Source organism: Typopeltis vanoorti, chromosome 6, assembly GCF_054136105.1.
Source record: "Typopeltis vanoorti isolate ZY-2024b chromosome 6, IOZ_Tvanoo_1.0, whole genome shotgun sequence".
Taxonomy (NCBI): Eukaryota; Metazoa; Arthropoda; class Arachnida; order Uropygi; family Thelyphonidae; genus Typopeltis; species Typopeltis vanoorti.
The window spans coordinates 46,549,507-46,567,720 of record NC_143554.1 but is presented as its reverse complement, the minus strand read 5'-3'; the positions used below and the strand labels follow the sequence as shown (position 1 = coordinate 46,567,720).

General features: G+C 36.6%; 2 protein-coding genes across 3 annotated transcripts in view; one reads left to right on the top strand and one right to left on the bottom strand.

Moving 5' to 3' along the window:
- LOC150105434 (lysozyme 3-like) overlaps window positions 1-12,939 on the bottom strand; it is a 49,476-nt gene extending 36,537 nt beyond the window's left edge. The window contains exon 1 of the mRNA XM_090393959.1: window positions 12,622-12,939. Coding sequence (XP_090250085.1) covers window positions 12,622-12,654 — 33 coding nt within the window. The 5' untranslated portion in view covers window positions 12,655-12,939. The remainder of the gene's footprint in view (window positions 1-12,621) is intronic.
- LOC150105431 (PI-PLC X domain-containing protein 1-like) overlaps window positions 1-18,214 on the top strand; it is a 165,110-nt gene that overhangs the window by 34,295 nt on the left and 112,601 nt on the right. The window contains exon 1 of one of the 2 annotated variants that reach the window (XM_090394809.1): window positions 2,596-2,692. The exons of the other annotated variant lie outside the window; for it this stretch is intronic. The gene's annotated coding sequence lies outside the window, so the exon portion shown is untranslated. Of the gene's footprint in view, window positions 1-2,595; window positions 2,693-18,214 lie in introns of those variants that run through there. 2 annotated transcript variants of the gene reach the window in all.

Below are 18,214 nucleotides of genomic sequence, written 5' to 3'. Positions count from 1 at the left end.
TATTAACAATGATTACAGACGTAATCATTCTTAATACATGATTACGATCAAGCACGAATCCGTGCCTCTGGATTGGTGTTTGATAAAAGTACACCGATTATGACTGCCTCGGCTGAACAAAGGAGAAGGGCTTTAATGTTGCCCCATTCAGTAGAGATACAGCTGCATTACAAGAATCTAAACACATTCCCCCCTCAGCATCAATGGATAAAGAATGGAACTCGCTTCTTGCCTGGTTTTGAATATATAGATTTAATTAGGACGAGAATCAATGCCCTGTCGACTCGAGCTGGTACAACTCGGGGAAGAAGTGATGCCAAGACCTGCGATGTAAGCTGGAAAAGTATAGAAACTTTGGCTCATGTTGCTCAATGTTGTTATCGCACATGTGGAGTAGGTATCAGATGACACAATGCAATAGGAAGAGTTATAGAGAATAGTTATAGAGAATATGATGAAGACCAATTCTATTGCTGTTATCCAAAGGCTGGATAACAGCAATAGAATCCCCCACTGTAGTACTAACGTTTGATTGAGGAAGCCTTACATTATAGTAAAGAGAGGAGATGAGTTAGCTATTATTGACGTTCAAGTTGTGAATGTTGGGCGATCACTCACTATCCTCCATCATGAGAAAGCTATCTGTTATGCTGAAAACTGACTTGGTACGGCTACTTCGGGAAGAACACTATATCGTACCAAAATTTACCTATGCAACTATATCTTTTAAAGGTGTATGGTGTCATCACAGTTATATGGACTTACTAAGCCTTACACTCTCTCTCTCTCTCTCGAGCTGATTTCAAGATACTCTCTTTGCGTCTCTTGCAGGGTACATTGGCGGCATGGAGGACTTACTAGAGATTGACTCGAATCCCCAGGTCTGAAGTTGGATAGCCAGAATGTTGTTAATGCCTAGGCTTCTTCTGGTCCTCCATGTGGGACCGTAGTATGTAGCACTATTTCAGTGCGAAGTTAGAAAATAAATACAACATATACACAAACATTTCATTTTTAATCGACAATAAAAATGCTTGAAATTGGTGTATCCCGTAATATTTAGAATAATTTTTTATTCCCGCGTGGTAACATTGCTGTTTCGAAGTTATCTGAATCTTTGAATTTGGCCACGAATATGAGCATGAGTAGCGATGGCTTTTGTCATTTACCAAATTAAGCGAAATTAATAAACTAATCTAAGAAAAATAATAAAAATAAACAAATTAATTGTGATATATGCAGTACTGTTAAGACGATGTTATAACTCTCCCGCGGAGAATTTTATTAAACTTTTTTTGTGGAAACCGGAAAGAGGGTATACAAAGACGCGCAATGAAATATGTTATTTTTTTCCTCTTTTTGCCATTGCGTCTCATAGTGTAGCATAATTATAATCACTAGACAAACATTTTATCTCTTCCTGATCTGCGACTTAATATTGTAACCGTAGGAGGAAAACCTGTCATCTAAGACCACCCATTGCTAATAACTTATGAGTAGTCAGCTTTATTCTTAATAGCTAAGTGTTCTCGCTTCTCTGAATCTGTAGGCGTTCTTTAGATTATTTCATTGTTATTATAAGCTGATTTTAGTGTGATGCAACAGCAGAGCTACAACTTTATGCGGAGTGTCAGAAGACACTCCGCATAAAGTTGCGGAGTGTCAGAATATGGAATTTGCACTATCGGAGTTTAATGTAAATATGCTGTATCAAAAAATTAGAGTTAAACATTTTTAACATAATAGTGTATAATTATTATGTTATAGGTAAACATTTTAATAAAATAGGCAATAACGATGAATAATTGGTTGGTCCTTTCTCACGGTGTTTGCTACGTATCATGACATAAATGAGTTCTCTAATAAGTTTTTCTAAAGCAGCCTTTCTCGAAGTGTGGTCCTCGGCAAATTAATAATTGCGATAGAATTTTATTAGTAATATTTTTTTTATCTTAGTTCGTAAATTTTCAGATACAGTTTAGAATACGATATATTAAAATATCATTAATTAAAAAGTTGTTTAACATAATTTGTTTAATTTAAATATAATCATGTGCATGATATTTTGCCACATGATGAATATTTGTAGCTTGGAACTTGACAGAAAGCAGTTTTAGTCATTCTTCGCATTAATATATTTTTTGTACCTATTTGCACAAACTTAATTTCTTTAATGCTTGAACCGGAGTAAAGAATGAAATACGTTATAGGTGTCTCACTTTTTGGTTTAATTCACAATACATCCCATTCCTAACCTCGACTTAATTTTCCACTGAAAAATATTAAGTTTGTCTATGCAAAATTGTGTAGCAGTTGGCAACTGCTACACAATTTGTACTTAAAACGGCATATGTAGGATATGTATCACCTCTGGTGATAATATGTGACCTTATCGGTGAAGCGTGGACAATGGGGTTAGTGGGTCGTTGATTTATATAATTTGTCCAAGTAACCCACAGCCAGAAAAGTGAGAGAACGTTGTAGTAAAGGCATTCTAGAGATTTTGAAAATATTTCAGCACATTGTTCTTCTCTGTAAAATGTTCTTCCGCTAGCGTCACTAGTTTTTATTTATTTATTTATTTATTATTCTCAGAATCTCGAATCCAGTTGCTTTGCTTCAAACTAAGGGAGGAAAATCAAATTCCTTGTATGCAAAGTGAAATATCGGATAGTTGAATGTTGGATTGCAGGTAGTTATATTATTGTCAAATCTTATGTTTGTCTAAAATGCGTGTAAGCAACTGATTATTAATTCCAGTATGGATGATATTTCTTAAAATATTCGTTATTTACTAGTATGGAATATTTTATATCTTAAGAAATTTAAAATCTATAAAAAAATTTAGTCTCAGAATACAGTTGCACAGAGAGTTTTCTTAAAGATAAAATTGATTTAGGCCAGCCTATTACCCCTCCATGTGGGACACCTGTTCATGGTGGAGGGGACCTCCCAGTGATGGTACTGACTCTTTTCATTCTTCCTCTTTTTCTTTGCTTTTCTTCCCGTATTCTTCGCTCTACTTCTCCTGAGTCTTTTTCACTATCCTTTTTTCCAGACTACCATCACTGGGATCCAACGCCCTGCCGCCGCCGTGTTTGCCGTGCGGTGCGACCCATGGACATCCGGAAAGAGGGATCCTAGTAGTCTTGCACTGCTTTGGCCCCTGCTTCGGCAAGACAGGCGGTCCTGGATGGCCCAGCCAGGATCAATAGGCTAGTGGGCTTGCCTGCGAGGGTCAACGGTGTTGCAGTAAATCTCTCACCCCATGGTCCGGGGTCGGGATCCTAGGCTTGCTGTAGTGCCGGTATCGCCCTGGCGTTCCACTCCTGAGCGCAGTCATTGCTTGCCAGGCAGTGGGCGTCCATGTGTGGCTCTATGGTGGGCGGGGAGCTCTGGCGGCAAATCAAAAACTTCTTGAGCATGAATCCTTCATCCTCAAATGTTTCAGGGGGCCCTAACAAAGTCCCAACCAAGTATTGATACCGTAGATACAGCATATGGAAACAGAAGTAAGAAACAAAAGATATATGATGCTAACATTTTTAATCATTCATGCTACAGGTAAAAAAACAATTGGAAAATGTCACCCTTCTTTATTCAAAAATATTTAGAAGGACTGGCAGGACCTCTCAGAACTGTTAAGAATTGCGTTCAGGTGATGACCTTGTGGAAACATTGTATCAGCAACATTCCGAAAAACTACTGAGATTAACAACAATGGGTGGAATACAAATTACAGTAACACCTCATAAAACACTTAACTCCTGTAGAGGAGAGATATCAGAATGGGATCTCCTTGATGTTCCTGATGAGGAGATATGTTCAGAACTTAAAGATCAAGGAGTGATAAGTGTGAGGCGCATCCCGATACGTAGGGATGATCGCCTAATTCCAACCAAGAACATCATCCTTACCTTTGACACACCGAAGCCTCCAACATCTGTAAAAGCAGGGTATTTCAGATGTCCTGTTTAGAATGTACATCCTTAACCCACTGAGATGCTTTAAATGTCAGAGATATGGACATGCCCAAACTGCCTTTCGTGGTTCTACTACCTGTGCTCGATGTGGCAGTAAAGAGCATGATAACAAATCTTGCTGCGCAAAAAAAAGTTAAATATGTCAACTGTCAGGGAGATCATCCAGCTTACTCTTGTGCATGTCAGAAATTGGAAGATGAAAAAGAAATACAAAGAATGAAAACAGAGCAAAACATAACATACCAGGATGCACAAAGAAAGCTAGCCACTATCACACCTGCTCTGAGATCCTCTTATGCTGAGAAGGTAACAATTAAGAAAGTGGCAGTAGCAACTCAAGTTTGTATGTCTGTTCCACCATCTGATAATTTCACCATACCTGCACATATGATCACAAGTACTTCTCTGTTAAGCGTATCAATCACATGACCTATGGCTTTACTCCAGGGACAACTCCAAAAATGATCCCACTCGATGAAAACTTACTTGTCAAAAAATTATGGCAAAAATATCACTTAAAGATACTCTCACAGAAAAAATGGATACTTCAGACCCAGTGAAAGTAAACTAACTTACCAACTGATCCTAACGCATCAGACGTATTGAATACTCTACCAGAGGAAGAGATGGATACTGACCATCCATACTTCCCCAAAACAATTGATAAATATAAATATGACAAAGGTAAGCCCTCAACCTCCCGAAAACCAGACAAGTCTATAAAAACAAAACAATAGGAAAAATTGTACAAAGGAACTGTCGTGGATTTCGCCAGAATATCGATGTTATCAATATTTTTGTTGCAGAAACAGAAACACTGTTTCTGTCTGGAGGAAACTTACTTAAGACCCAATCAGGACCCTGCCTTTAGGAATTTCACTGTTGTACGCAAGGATAGACTACATCAGATAGGATTTACTACATCAAATGGAGGTGGTCCTGCTCATGGAGGAGTAGCTATCCTATTGGGCAATCATATACCTTTCCATTAGGTCCTACTTAATACTTCTCTGGAAGCAGTAGCGATTTGCTTCTCCGTGGGATTTCTTATTACAGTATGTTCAATTTATTTACCACCAAGTGCTGAGTTAAATGAAATTGATCTTGATAACCTTATCTCGCAACTGCCTGAACCCATACTTTTGATGGGTGACTTTAATGGTCACAATACTCTATGGGGTAGTGTCAACACTAATAGACGAGGTCGAATGATTGAAAGAATTCTTGATAATAATAGCATCTCCCTTTTAAATAATAAACTCAATACTTTCTTCCATATGTCTACCCGTTCATATTCTGCAATTGATCTTACAATCTGCTCCCCTTCCATTCTTCCACTGCTCACGTGGGACATTGAAGAGAACATATATTTAAGTGATCACTTTGCTGTTCTCTGCACAATGTCTTCACAGGAACGATGTTCACCCACACGGATACCTATATGGAAAATGGACCAGGCTGACGGGAACACTTTCTCTCATCTTGCAAAATGTAATGCTGATGCCATCAGTCAGACGTCTATCAATGAAGCGGTAAATGTATAACAGAGTGCATTGTCCAGGCAGCAACAGTCTCCATCCCCGAAACATCATCTCGGTTTCCACTCTATCCAAAGCCTTGGTGGAATCCAGAATGTCAGACATCCAAAAAAGATCAACACAGAGCATGGAATATATTTCATAGATATCCCTACCACATCAAACCTGATAGCTTTCAAGCGTGCTCGAGCCAAAGCACGCTATGTGAGGCATCAGAGTCAAAAACAATCATGAATCCAATTTACTACATCAATTAATCAAATGACCAGTCTAAAAATTGTATGGGATAAAATCCGGAAAATGAAAGGCAGATATAGAACATATTGTTTGTTTACCTTAGACCATAGTGGAAGTGTTATTGTTGATCCCAAAGCCATTACAGACACTCTGGGAGAAAATTTTGCCAGAATCTCAGCAACAACGTCATATTCTCCTGAATTTTTAATTCTGAAAGAACAGCAAGAGGAACAAAGGCTAAATTTTTCTACCAATGTTCTTGAGCCATTTGTTAAGGAGGAACTAAAAAGAGCTCTCCTACTATCTCACCCTAGTGCAGTAGGGCCTGATGACATCCATTATGAAATGATAAAAACCTTCCATCATCTATGGATCTCCTTCTCCTACTATACAATAGAATACTTGCAGAGGAAGAGTTTCCAAATTCCAAAGTCAATTGTCATTGCTATTCTAAAACCAACAAAAGATCCAACACATGTAAATAATTATCGACCCATTGCTCTGACTAGCCGTCTTTGTAAGATACTAGAGAAAATGGTTAATGCCAGATTTCTCCGGTATTTAGAAAGCAACAATCTTCTCTCCAATACACAATGTGGCTTCCGTAGACATCGCTCAACTTTAGACCATTTGGTTCGTTTAGAAACTTGTATAAAATATGCATTTCTGAAGCAAGAACACTTTGTTTCAGTTTTTTTTTTTGACATGGAAAAATGCTTATGACACAGCCTGGAGATATGGCATATTAAAAAACCTCTATAACTTGGGTCTTAAAGGATACCTTCCTGTATTTATTAAAAACTTTCTTTCCAGGCGAATTTTTCAAGTCACAGTGGGAAATACGCTATCTCGAATATCTTAAGTGTGACACTTTCGCTGTCAAAATTAATTCAATTACCGAATAGCTTCCTCCCACTGTAGACAATGCTCTACATGTTGATGACTTCACAATTTTTTTCTACTCCCCCCCCCCCGTAACATGAGGGTAATTGAAAGACAACTTCAACAAGAAATTGATCATATTTCTCTGTGGGCTCTTAGTAATGGGTTTAGGTTTTCAACAGAAAAAATGTCTGTGTACACTTCGAAAACGCACTCTTCACCCAGATCCTGAATTAAGAATGGGACGCACTATTATTCCAGTAGCTTGTTCAGAACAACAGAAGCCAAGTTCTTGGAACTGATCTTTGACAGTAAACTTACATTTCTAGCACACATTCGTCAACTAAGAGAAAAGTGCAAGAGAGCATTGAACCCTCTTCGCACTCTATCCTCTACTGAGTGGAGTGCTGATCGAGCTTCATTGCTCCATCTTTATCGTACTCTTATACGTTCAAAGCTGGATTATGGGTCTCAAGTCTATGGTTTTGCAACACAGAGTAACCTGCGATGGTTGGATTCCATCCATCATCAAGGCATACGAATAGCTACTGGTGCCTTTCGCACATCACCCACTCAGAGTCTTTATGTTGAAGCAAATGAACCTTCGACGGAACCTTCGATGGAAACAGCATCCCTCCATGGCAGGTTTGCAAAACATCCTGCAACCTCTTACTTTTTCAGCTACAGTAATCTCATACTCCATCATCTGTCTACCTCCAGTTGTTTAATGCACACAGAGCAGCACACTCTGATTTCTTGCCTATCTATACTGATGGTTCAAGAACTAATACCTCTGTTGGCAGTGCTGTTGTGTTTCCTGACATTATTATCTCCAACCAGATCCCACTTGATTGCAATAATTATACAGCAGAATTACATGCCATTCAGCTTGCACTTGTTCATATAAAAGAAAACTGCTACCAAAAGTGTATATATACACTCATTGAGCTCTTTACAGGCTATCTCCTCTCCTATGTATAATCCACATCCAGTACTTGATGAGGTGTTACACCTGTTTCACAAAATGAAAATCCTTAATTTTAGTGTTCTGTTGTGCTGGATTCCCAGCCACATTGGAATTAAGGGAAATGAGGCTACAGATGCAGCTGCTAAATCAGCTCAAACTTTCTCCACGTACTGTTTGATAGTACCATATACAGACTACAGATAGTTTATACGGTCAAAGCTAATTGCTCAATGGCAGTCATCATGGTGAGAAGCATTAACAAACAAATTATATGACATTAAACCTGAAATTAAGCATTGGCATTCTAGTCAACGAATAAAGAGAAGAGAGGAAGTTGTTCTCACTAGGCTACGCATAGGTCACAGTCATCTTACACATTCTTATTTACTGATAGCTAATGACCCTCCCATGTGTGAAAAATGCAATACACATCTCACTAATTATCATATACTGGTAGAGTGCCAGCACTTCGCATGAGGGAGGAATGAAATTTTTGCCTACCTGGCCAGACCATATTCACTCAGGCAGATGCTGACAGACTCGGGCAGATTGAACGGTGTTTTTAATTTTTTACAAAGAATTAATTTATACAAACACATTTGACTGTAATTTTGTTTATGTGTAATATTGTATTGCTTCACTTAACGTTTTTATGTATATATTACAAAATATGTAATGTTTTGTGATGTATATGTGCAGCAGTTGAGTACTAATGTATATATTATTTATTAATTTAATTTCTGTATTTCTGTAGCCTTGTGTTACCTTGTTGTAACTTTGTTAATATGTAAATACCACACTGCTAAACTTAATTTTTATGCATACATATTGTATAATAATTTCTTTAACTCTATGTATTACTGCAATAACATTTGTTGTAATCTTATTGCAGTAATCTTATATGTAGATACTGCATTCCTTGGTTTGGTGTTGTACATGCATTTTGTTTATTAACTTGTATTGTTTTCTAATTATGTACTGCCTTAAATGCTGCAGTAATTTTTTTGTATGTAGATACTGCATTGCCCAGCTTAACTTTTGTGCATACATGTTATTTACTATTTTTTTTTGTTGACTAATTATGTATTGCTGTAGGACACCTTGTATATTTGTATAACCTTCTTGTAATTTTGTTTATATGTAGATACCACATTGCCAAATGTTATTTTTATGCATGCATGTTGTATAATAATTCCTTTTTACTTATTTATGTATGGCTGTAAAAACATCTGTTATAATTTTAACTATTAGATACTGCATTCCTTGGCTTGGTATCTTGTACACGCATTTTATTTATTTAACTTGTATATATTTTTTGTATTACTGTAACCTTTAACCTTGTGTGTTGCTGTGCCCTCTGCAGCAATTCTGTTTCTATGTAGATGCTGCTTTGTGGAACCTAATTTTTGTATAGGCATATTGTTTACAATTTTCTTTAACTGCTTATGTAAGTTGTAACCAGTGGCTGCTCGTGGCTTGAAATCGTGGGGGTGCTGCAACTTTCGAAATACACATTGCATACGTGTTTGGATAAAATATCAAAATTATGGTAAAAATTAAAAAAAAAATTAAACATGAAAACATATTGTTTATTATCGATAAAATTATACAGTTTGGTATAATTCAAAATTACTTAAAAATAAAATCCATTATCATAACAATGATATTAGAACATAATAATGTTCTAAAATAAAAACGATAACACATGTTACGTTTTTAATTGTAATCCAAATATTTAAAGAGACAGAGTAAACACGATAAGCACTACGAACACTCTACTACTGGCGCAAACTGCATATAAACAACAGTGGAACTGCGCGACGGACAGTGACACATTACGCTAATAGCTCGCATCTCTCTATGGACAGTGCCGCATTACGCTAATAGCTCGCATCTCACTATGACGCGCATATGCTTGCGCGCGTAGCGATATGACACTGTGGTAAATACACTGCTGCTAGCGTCCTGTCGCCCTCCTAAGTGCTACAAGATGGATTTTTATTATTTTTTATAAAAAATAAGAGAATTGTATAGGATTGTTAATGATAAAATTAAATCCTATCCCTCTCGTCCGTCCTAGGACGGGTTGAGTCCCCTCTTAATGAAGGGTTACTGTCGTATTAATGCAGCTGGTTCGCCACTCCTCTGCTGCATCCCCTAAGGGCGATGTTCATGACTGTAATCCGTGTGTGTGTTCACGGGGCCCGTTCGCCTGCTTGCGTGGATAGGGTTTTATGAAAAAACCCTGCTGTCCACGCCCAGGACCGGCGGCTAACTTGGCTATGGCTGAGGAAGATCCTTCAGCTCCTCACGTCGTCGACGGGAATCGAACCTAGGACACTCCTTCCCCAGGCATATGGTTGCAAAGCGCATAACCACGCGCGGACAAAATTAAATATTACAAGCAACTATAAATAAATTAATAAATATATTTATATATCGAGAAAAATTGTGGGTGATGCAGTTCCGCAGTACCTATTCACAAGCCGCCCCTGGTTGTAACCTTAGTATGGCACAGTATGACCTTTTTTCTGCATAGTGTGCAGTTTATCTGGCACAAAAACTGCACACTATGCAGTTTTTGTGCCAGATAAACTATAAACCAAACCAACCAGCTTATTATGTTTTCTGATAATGAAACCATAAATATTTGTTTTAATTCCTGATAATCAAGAATATTAGTAACTTAAAAGTCACAGAAAGGAGTAAAAAGACGCCCATGTTTGCTTTGTAATTATTTTTAAGGATTATAAATAGTCAGTGAGAGTAATTTTCTGTTATTATGCGTTATTTCTAGTAAGAACACATTTTTTAATCCGATCATTATTTTTGAGCATTAAACATTTATGTGTACAAAATAATTATATCAAAAATAACAAAGTTACTGTGAAAGCAAAAAAAAGAAAAAATTGCAAAATTAGCCGAGAGTTGTGTAAAAATATTCTTAAACGACTTTCGAGTTGTTGATCAGTTATTATTTGGATTCGAAACTTATTTTTAATTTGGCCTGCTTCACTTTTGAAAATGTAAAATCGCCCATGGTATACTTCCAAAAAGCATTAAGATCTATTTTGAAAATTTTCCTATTGAGAAATTTCATTTTATTAATCTGCTGTAAAAAATAAGCTCTCTCGTATTCAAAGATTCGTAATATTGGACAAAAAAGATTTTGTTGACTTTCCAATAAATGTTCATAAACATTCCGTCACCAACATAGAAGTCCTTTCCTCAATTGCTGTCGAAGGTGTTGATTACTCTTTCAACATATTTTGAATCTTACTAAAGGTTCCCATTTAGAATTCGGATTGGGAGTCTTGTGCTGCTCTTTTTATCTTTGTGTTTTCAGATTCTCAAATCATCTCCACAGCCCTTGAAGTGTCACCGTATAATATGGTACACGTTATTGCCTGGACATTCAGCAGGCACTTCCACATAACTGCCACAGGGTAGGGATTACAGAATCGTTCAGAATATCGATGTAACGTTTGATGCTAATTTTTTTTCTAGGCACTGCAACAAAGGATGAGGTTCCATTTTAACTCCAGGCATTTAAACACCATAACAGCATCCACTTCCACATTGTTAGAAATGGTATTACAATGATATATGATTAATACAATTGACTGAAAGCCGACACTCTGACACATCCATCCGATTCGAAGAGTATATCGTGATTTGATACTTCTTTCCAGTAGTCTGCTGTGCAGTGACCAAAGAATCTTCTAAATGCCGCCAAGTTCATGATTTCTTAATATTGACTTACTTATTTTGTAGAGGAAGTTGGTAAACCAGCCGACGAATATCTCGGCGGAACGACACATTTTGTTTTGGTGTCTCCTCTAGTTTAGTTTGATTGGACAAAAAACACTACTGTATTCCAAATTTGGTCTAAAGTGGTTCAAAATTACGAACAGCAAAGATGTCAGTGAAAGAATCGTATATCTGTAAATCTTACGCCCTTTTAGTCCGATTGCTGAAATTCATAAAGGAACATAAGCAACATAAGAAGTAACTATATTCCAAGTTGCCTGAAACCAGTTCAACGAAGTGATCCGTAGAGCTTCCTGTGAAATTGCAGTACATCCTTCTCATCCTCGCTCCATCCGTTTTGGTCCTATTGTGCTGGAATATACTGATAATCGAGCAACTAAACAAACGATTACCTTCCAAATTTACTGAATATAAGGCTTACTTACAGATCTATAGAGGAGTCGTTGTTTAATCTGACTGTGTTGAAAGGGACCTTATGTAATGTATGGAACATCTAGATTCTAGTTTGATTGAAATTATTTGAAAACGTTCCCTATAGAGATATTTGTCGGCAAGGAAGAGAAATTGCTTTAGCATTTTCAGGCAACTTCGCAAAAATGTTTAAATATCTATAGGAGTGGGTGTGTCCGTCATTGTGGAATGTTATTTCACGAGTTATTTCGGGATTCCAAATTATGTCTCAGATTAGGCACAGTTACTCGAACAATGTGACAGTCCAGTTAACCTGAATTTCTCAGGGAAACTTCAGCAAGAAACAGTCGTATTTTAAATTTGGCAGAAATCAGTTTGAATGATAGAAATGCTTGTGTCAGAAGATAAAACGATGTTTTGTATTTCTCACAATTAAGATGCTGTGTTGTTTTATTTTATTAATTTGATTTGGCACATTGTGTCCTGTTGAGTACGTCTGTCTAATAAAAGTAAACAGATAAAATTCAATTTAGAATCAGAGTTACTGCAGGTCGAATTTTGATCCTAATGATTCTTGTAATGAGTCGTCAGTAACTCAACTTACTGCGGTACTTGGCTGAAGAGTTACTGCTTTGTGATTGTGATTTAAGGTTAAATTGTGATTTCTTAATTAAAATGTTGAGAATGAAAAATAAATGCCTTGCGTGAAAATATATTATCCATATAGCCTTTAATAAGTTTTAATCAATTTTTGTTTATATATATTTTTCGGAGTCTAGGATTTATATGAGAAGTTTGTATAAAAAGAGATATTTTTATATATAAATTTTACCTGACATATACAGTCGAGACACCGTTGATCCATTTCCTTCACGTTAAATCTTACATCTTGATAACTTTGTCCTATAAATTAAAAAGTTCATATAAGTAATATAAATTTATACGGAAGGAACCAGAACCGAAAGCATCATTGGTTATAATTCCGACATTGAGGATGGGCAATTTATCTGACTTTGCATATTTTAGGATGACTGCACTAAACTCATATTGAATTCATGAACCATTTCAGTATCTAATCTTCGTGATATAAAGCAAGCAAATAAGTGAGCAATAAAAAAAGCAAATAAGCATGACGTAAGCAATTTTTGAGTTGTGAAAACTGAATTAACTTGTATGCTGAGAGGCACATGACCATCTTTGGCAATGGTTAGTTTGTTCCATCTGCCCGTACACATGTTATTTTCTTCTGCTCTGGTGGATCCAGCTCTATAAAGAATCCACAATATCTAGTTTAATCGAGTTCAAAAAGTTGTAGTATGTGGTACATGTTTTTCGTATGGAAAATGACAATAATTGTAATCTACAAAAAATTATTGAGACATATCAATTTTCGTTTTTCCATCGGACTATCTGCATCAGTAAAATTTTGCAATAATTTCGAAATTATACTAAGTGGTATGTTCCCTTTGGCGATTCTTCCGGAATGTAACTAAATTTGGCATTTCGACTAATTTGTCCGCTCAACTCAGTTTTATTTACAGCAAAACGATACAAAATGACAGTAATCTTAAATTCCACCCGACGCGATGGAATTTAACGAAATTAGGGATTTTCAGGAACTTTATGAGTCCTTTCAGTTTTAATTTTAATCGGACCATTTGTAGTGGCAACCGTTTGCTGGGAACCTTGAAATAGAAAAAGTGAAAACAATTTAAATATTTAGGAATAATGATCACTAGCCAACTAAATAGGATGGTGAAAATGCAGAATCGGAGAAAGAATGGTAATCAGGGTTTTCATTCTCTCTCTCTCGTGTGTACTCATCAGTTCAAACGATATTCATTGGAAGACTAAAGTTACAATATATGAATCGATAATTCGTCCTGTTGTTACATGTGGATGTGAGTCCTGAATATTTATGGCAGGAGTGGAGAATTTTATATCAGCTTTTGAAAGGAAAATCCTTAGAAAATTATTTTGCCCAAAGAATCATAAAGCTCTCTGGAAAATCAAATTCTGTAAAGAATCCACGATATCTGCTTTAATCAAATTCAAAACATTTCCGTAGGCAGGACATGTTTTCGTATGGAAAATGAGAGTATTCTTAAGATGACGTAAATAGTAACATTCTTGGTAAAAGACCAAAAGAAAACAAAGAACAAGATGGATATATCATTAGTGCAAAAAGCAATATCAGACTATGTCCAAACTGGAGAAGTAAAGTTTGTACAGACAGGATTGGGGGCAAAAAATTCAAAAACCCAAAACTCATATTGCGCTGTGAAGCCATAATAATAAGGAGAATATGCAGTGGCTAAAATAGTCAGAGGTTATATTTCTACGAGAATCATTTCAAAGGTTTTGTATACTGCGCATGCGTGTATCGTGGAATGATGTAATTTCCACCTTCGCACGTTGTAAGCCAGACTGAGTGAAAATGTTGTGCACTTTTTTCCCGTCTTTTTTTGGTATTATTGTTTCCGGACTAAGACTAAGGACGGGTATACCTCATTTTGCATGATAATGCTAGATCCTATGTTTAACGTGAAGTATCTGATCTTATAGAAAATTATAGATGAACGTGTGATCTTCCATTTGATTTTTGCAGATCTGGAAAAAGCTTATGATACCGTCACAAGGAAGACGTGCGAGGCATTGAAGAGAGCAGGAATAGATGAAGAAACAGTAGAGATGATGCAGAGGAGATGTATCAGGGATTCAGGTTTGCTCTAAAGATTGATAACCAACTCTCGAGGAATTTAATACTAGCAAGGGGCTCAGGCAGGGATGCTGCATGTCACCAACGTTGTTTACGATCTACTTAGATTCATTGGAGGATTGAAATACCTTATTGCCTGCTCCATGAAGAGGACATGTCTTTCATTGTCTTCCTTTTTTGCCGATGATTAGGTGATCCTCGCACAGGACAAAGTGGATGTTGAATATGTGGCCGGATGAGGAAACTATTGGATGTATTTAAATGTTGGGATCTAAAAGTCAGTCTGTCTGTAACACTAAGTATCTAGCAGTTGGAGGTAACAGCGCAACAGATCCTGAGTCACAGGTGGGCACCATAAAATCAGTGAATGGCTTCAAGTAACTAGGCTCGTGATGGATAAGTCCGACCAATGCAAAGTGGCCATAACATTTCGAACAGGACAGGCACGAACAGCTATTCGAACCAGGAATGGTTTTGACGAGCCGCTCGTATGAATCGTCTGTCTGCGGGATGCATGTATTCCAACAGAGATGGAAGTTGATTAGCCTATTACGGAGAGGATTGGAGGCACGTGTTTTGAAATGGAATGAACACGTCCAAAGAATGAGAGAACCAGTGCAATTTAGAAATATGAATTGGTGGAGGAAAATAAGAAGACCGAAGGCTACGTGGAGAGAGACCATTGTGATAATTATGAAGAAAATAGGCTTACACGATGAGGACTGGAAAAATCATAGGGAATGGAATCTGAGAACGGGCAGTTTCTGACAAGTGGAAAAGCCTACAAAAATAAAAAAAGGGAATGTTCGATAGCAATGATAAAGAAGATAAGAAGCTATATCGAAGGTTTGTAAATGTTTTGCTGCTTTACAAGTGCGTGCTTTGTGCAGAATTTTGAGAAATAACCATACAACAAAAAAAAATAACAAAAAAGCACCATAAAAGAAAAACGACTCACTTTTATAAATACGCATAAGTTCAGGCACTCCGGTTGGAATTTTTAAGACATACCACCATTCCATGTATCTCGTGTATATTTGGTCATATGCTTATATTGTACATTTTTAAATTCGCGATTAGTTAATAAAAGATTTCTCTCCTTTATTCGCTATACCTGAACCGTTTTACATGGCAAAACGATTTTAAATGGTAATCATAGTTTCACGTTTAAATATCTAAATTTGGTATTTAGGATCTCAGTTAAAATATGTGGAGAGATTTCAATGTTGGTTTCAGTCTGATCATTTTAAAGGCAAAATTTTGTCCACCGTACACATATGAAAAAACGGCCCTGCTTTAAGTTAATGAATTATGGAGAATGAATCGTAATGATAGGGGAAGTTTAATTGTATCCCTATCGTACCGTAATTAATGATATTACGAAATGCATCTTTTTTATCATTATAAATTATCATTTCCTTGTTTTCCCCTTCTTTTCTTTTTAATTTATTTGTTTATTTTCTTATATCATGATCTATTGTATGCTAGTGAATTCAAAACTGCGCTTAAATCTTATGAATGTTTACTTATCATACTATTTAATACAAATATCTAAATGTTTTTTTTACCTAGTGCAAAATAGTTAAGGTTATATAATGTAATAGTGTAATTTAATATAATAATTTGTAATTTTCGTAAAAATAAGTTCTATCAAATATTATTTCGAAACAAATATTTATGAAATGAGATAAAGTCTAATGCGAAAGGAAAAGTGTTCATTGGTGTCAGAAACTTAATGCCCCATTACGAAATTAAAGTTTGACCACGGACCTTATAAACAATAATTAAGCTCCACTATCAGGTAACATGAGGGAATATTAAGGTTTCCCTCATGGTAACAGACTTAAATACATCGGCAAAGCGGTGTAGCTTCCTCGAAGTTAATTCTAATATTACACAAGCACTGAAGTGTTTTAGGAGGAATTATAGCTGAGTGCATAATTTGAAGTTAGGTAGATATTATAAGCATTAAGGTTGTTTTTACATGTTAGTTATAAAAACATCCTTAAAGCTTATTCTCAATCACATTAGTAGATCCAAAAAGTATTGAGGTTCACGTACAAATGAAAATGTTTTGTAATCTTTAAAATATATTTGAAAGAATTAGTTATCTGAATACTTCTATTCGCGACTATTTTTATTTGTACTTTTCTTGATGTTAACGTGTGAACATTTTCGTTTTATACAGTCTGCAGGCTAACTTAATAAGACAGGGCTATGAACATGCACATGCAGAATTCATTTAATTACAGCCGCACTTCGTTGCAAATTTTATCATGTGTGCGATAATTATTGTGCTGAGTTCTCCCCTTCAGTGTGAAATACTACTACTACTACTACTACTACAGATTTCAAACTACAGGTGGCCACAATTAAACTTCTCCTATTCAGCTTGTATTGAACAATGTAAAAAAAAAGTTCAAATGGACAGACAAATAAATAACAACTAAACTGAAAATAAAAAATTACCTTTATGTGTTGCACTTATGATAACGCAGCAATAAAACATTTAATGTCAATTTAATTTAGCACATTAATTAGTTACTATACTCAAACATATTGAGATCACCCATACGAAAGAGGACCTGGGTCACTGTGACCACCGTTCTCGTAGTCTAGAAATTGCATCCTGTACACAGCATTCTCAACAGCAGAATGTAACATGTCTGAAGGAATGTTTCGTCACAGTCCGTGATACGTTGTCCTTTAAGGTTGCCAAATTGGAGACACAGCCATGATAGACGTTGGCCTTCAGGTAATTCCACAACAAAAATTCGCATGGTGTAATGTCAGGGAGCGATTGGGCCATGGAACTGGAAAGAAGCTACTAATCACTTTTTTTTTTTTGCTGTGAAGTGATGCTATAGAAGCGTTGTACAATGTGGGGAGGTGCTCCATCGTGCTAAAAATTGGTCTCATTCAGACGGCTGAAGTTGCGAAATGAAATTTTTCAGCATATCACGATATTTCCCTGCCGTAATGGAAGACGTTACTGGTCCTGTCGGAGTGATGTCTTCAAAAAAGAATGGCCCTATTATAAAATCTGCTGTGAAGCCACACCAAACGGTAATTTTCGGTGAATATAGGGGAGTTCCTGGAGCGCATGTCATTTTGAAGCCCAAATTCGACAATTTTGAGTGTTTACAGTTCCATTCAGATAAAAATGCGCCACATCTCTCCACAGAATATTCCAAGGCCAAGCATCGTCGACTTCCAATCTGACGAGAAACGTCAGAGCAAATGTCAGTTGCTTATCATAATCATCGTGTAGCAGCTGCTGTACGCGGGTGACTTGCATGGATAAAATGTAATCATTTTGCTTAAGACTTTCCATACCGTGGAATAAGGCATGTGCAATTGTCGCGCTACTCCAGGGGCGCTGCTACTACTATCAGCAATATTTTCATGTGATCTGTCGACAGTCGCGGTGGAAACTTCTTCATTTACCCGTGGTGGCACTGGTTTCCGTCCTCTGCTATGTCGAACTTCCAAAGATCCTGTTCCTTCAAACTTTCGAATCATCGATCTAACTGCATTAGCTGACAGAGAACCTTTACGCAAGTTCTGTCGGGGTCTAAAATCACGAAGAGCGGCTGATGCTTTGCACTCGTTAAGGTAATGTAACTTTACAAGTAACGCGCGATAAGCGATAAAGTGAGGTGAATTTTGAACGCCACTATCAATAGGAATGCGGTTTTCTCTTTAC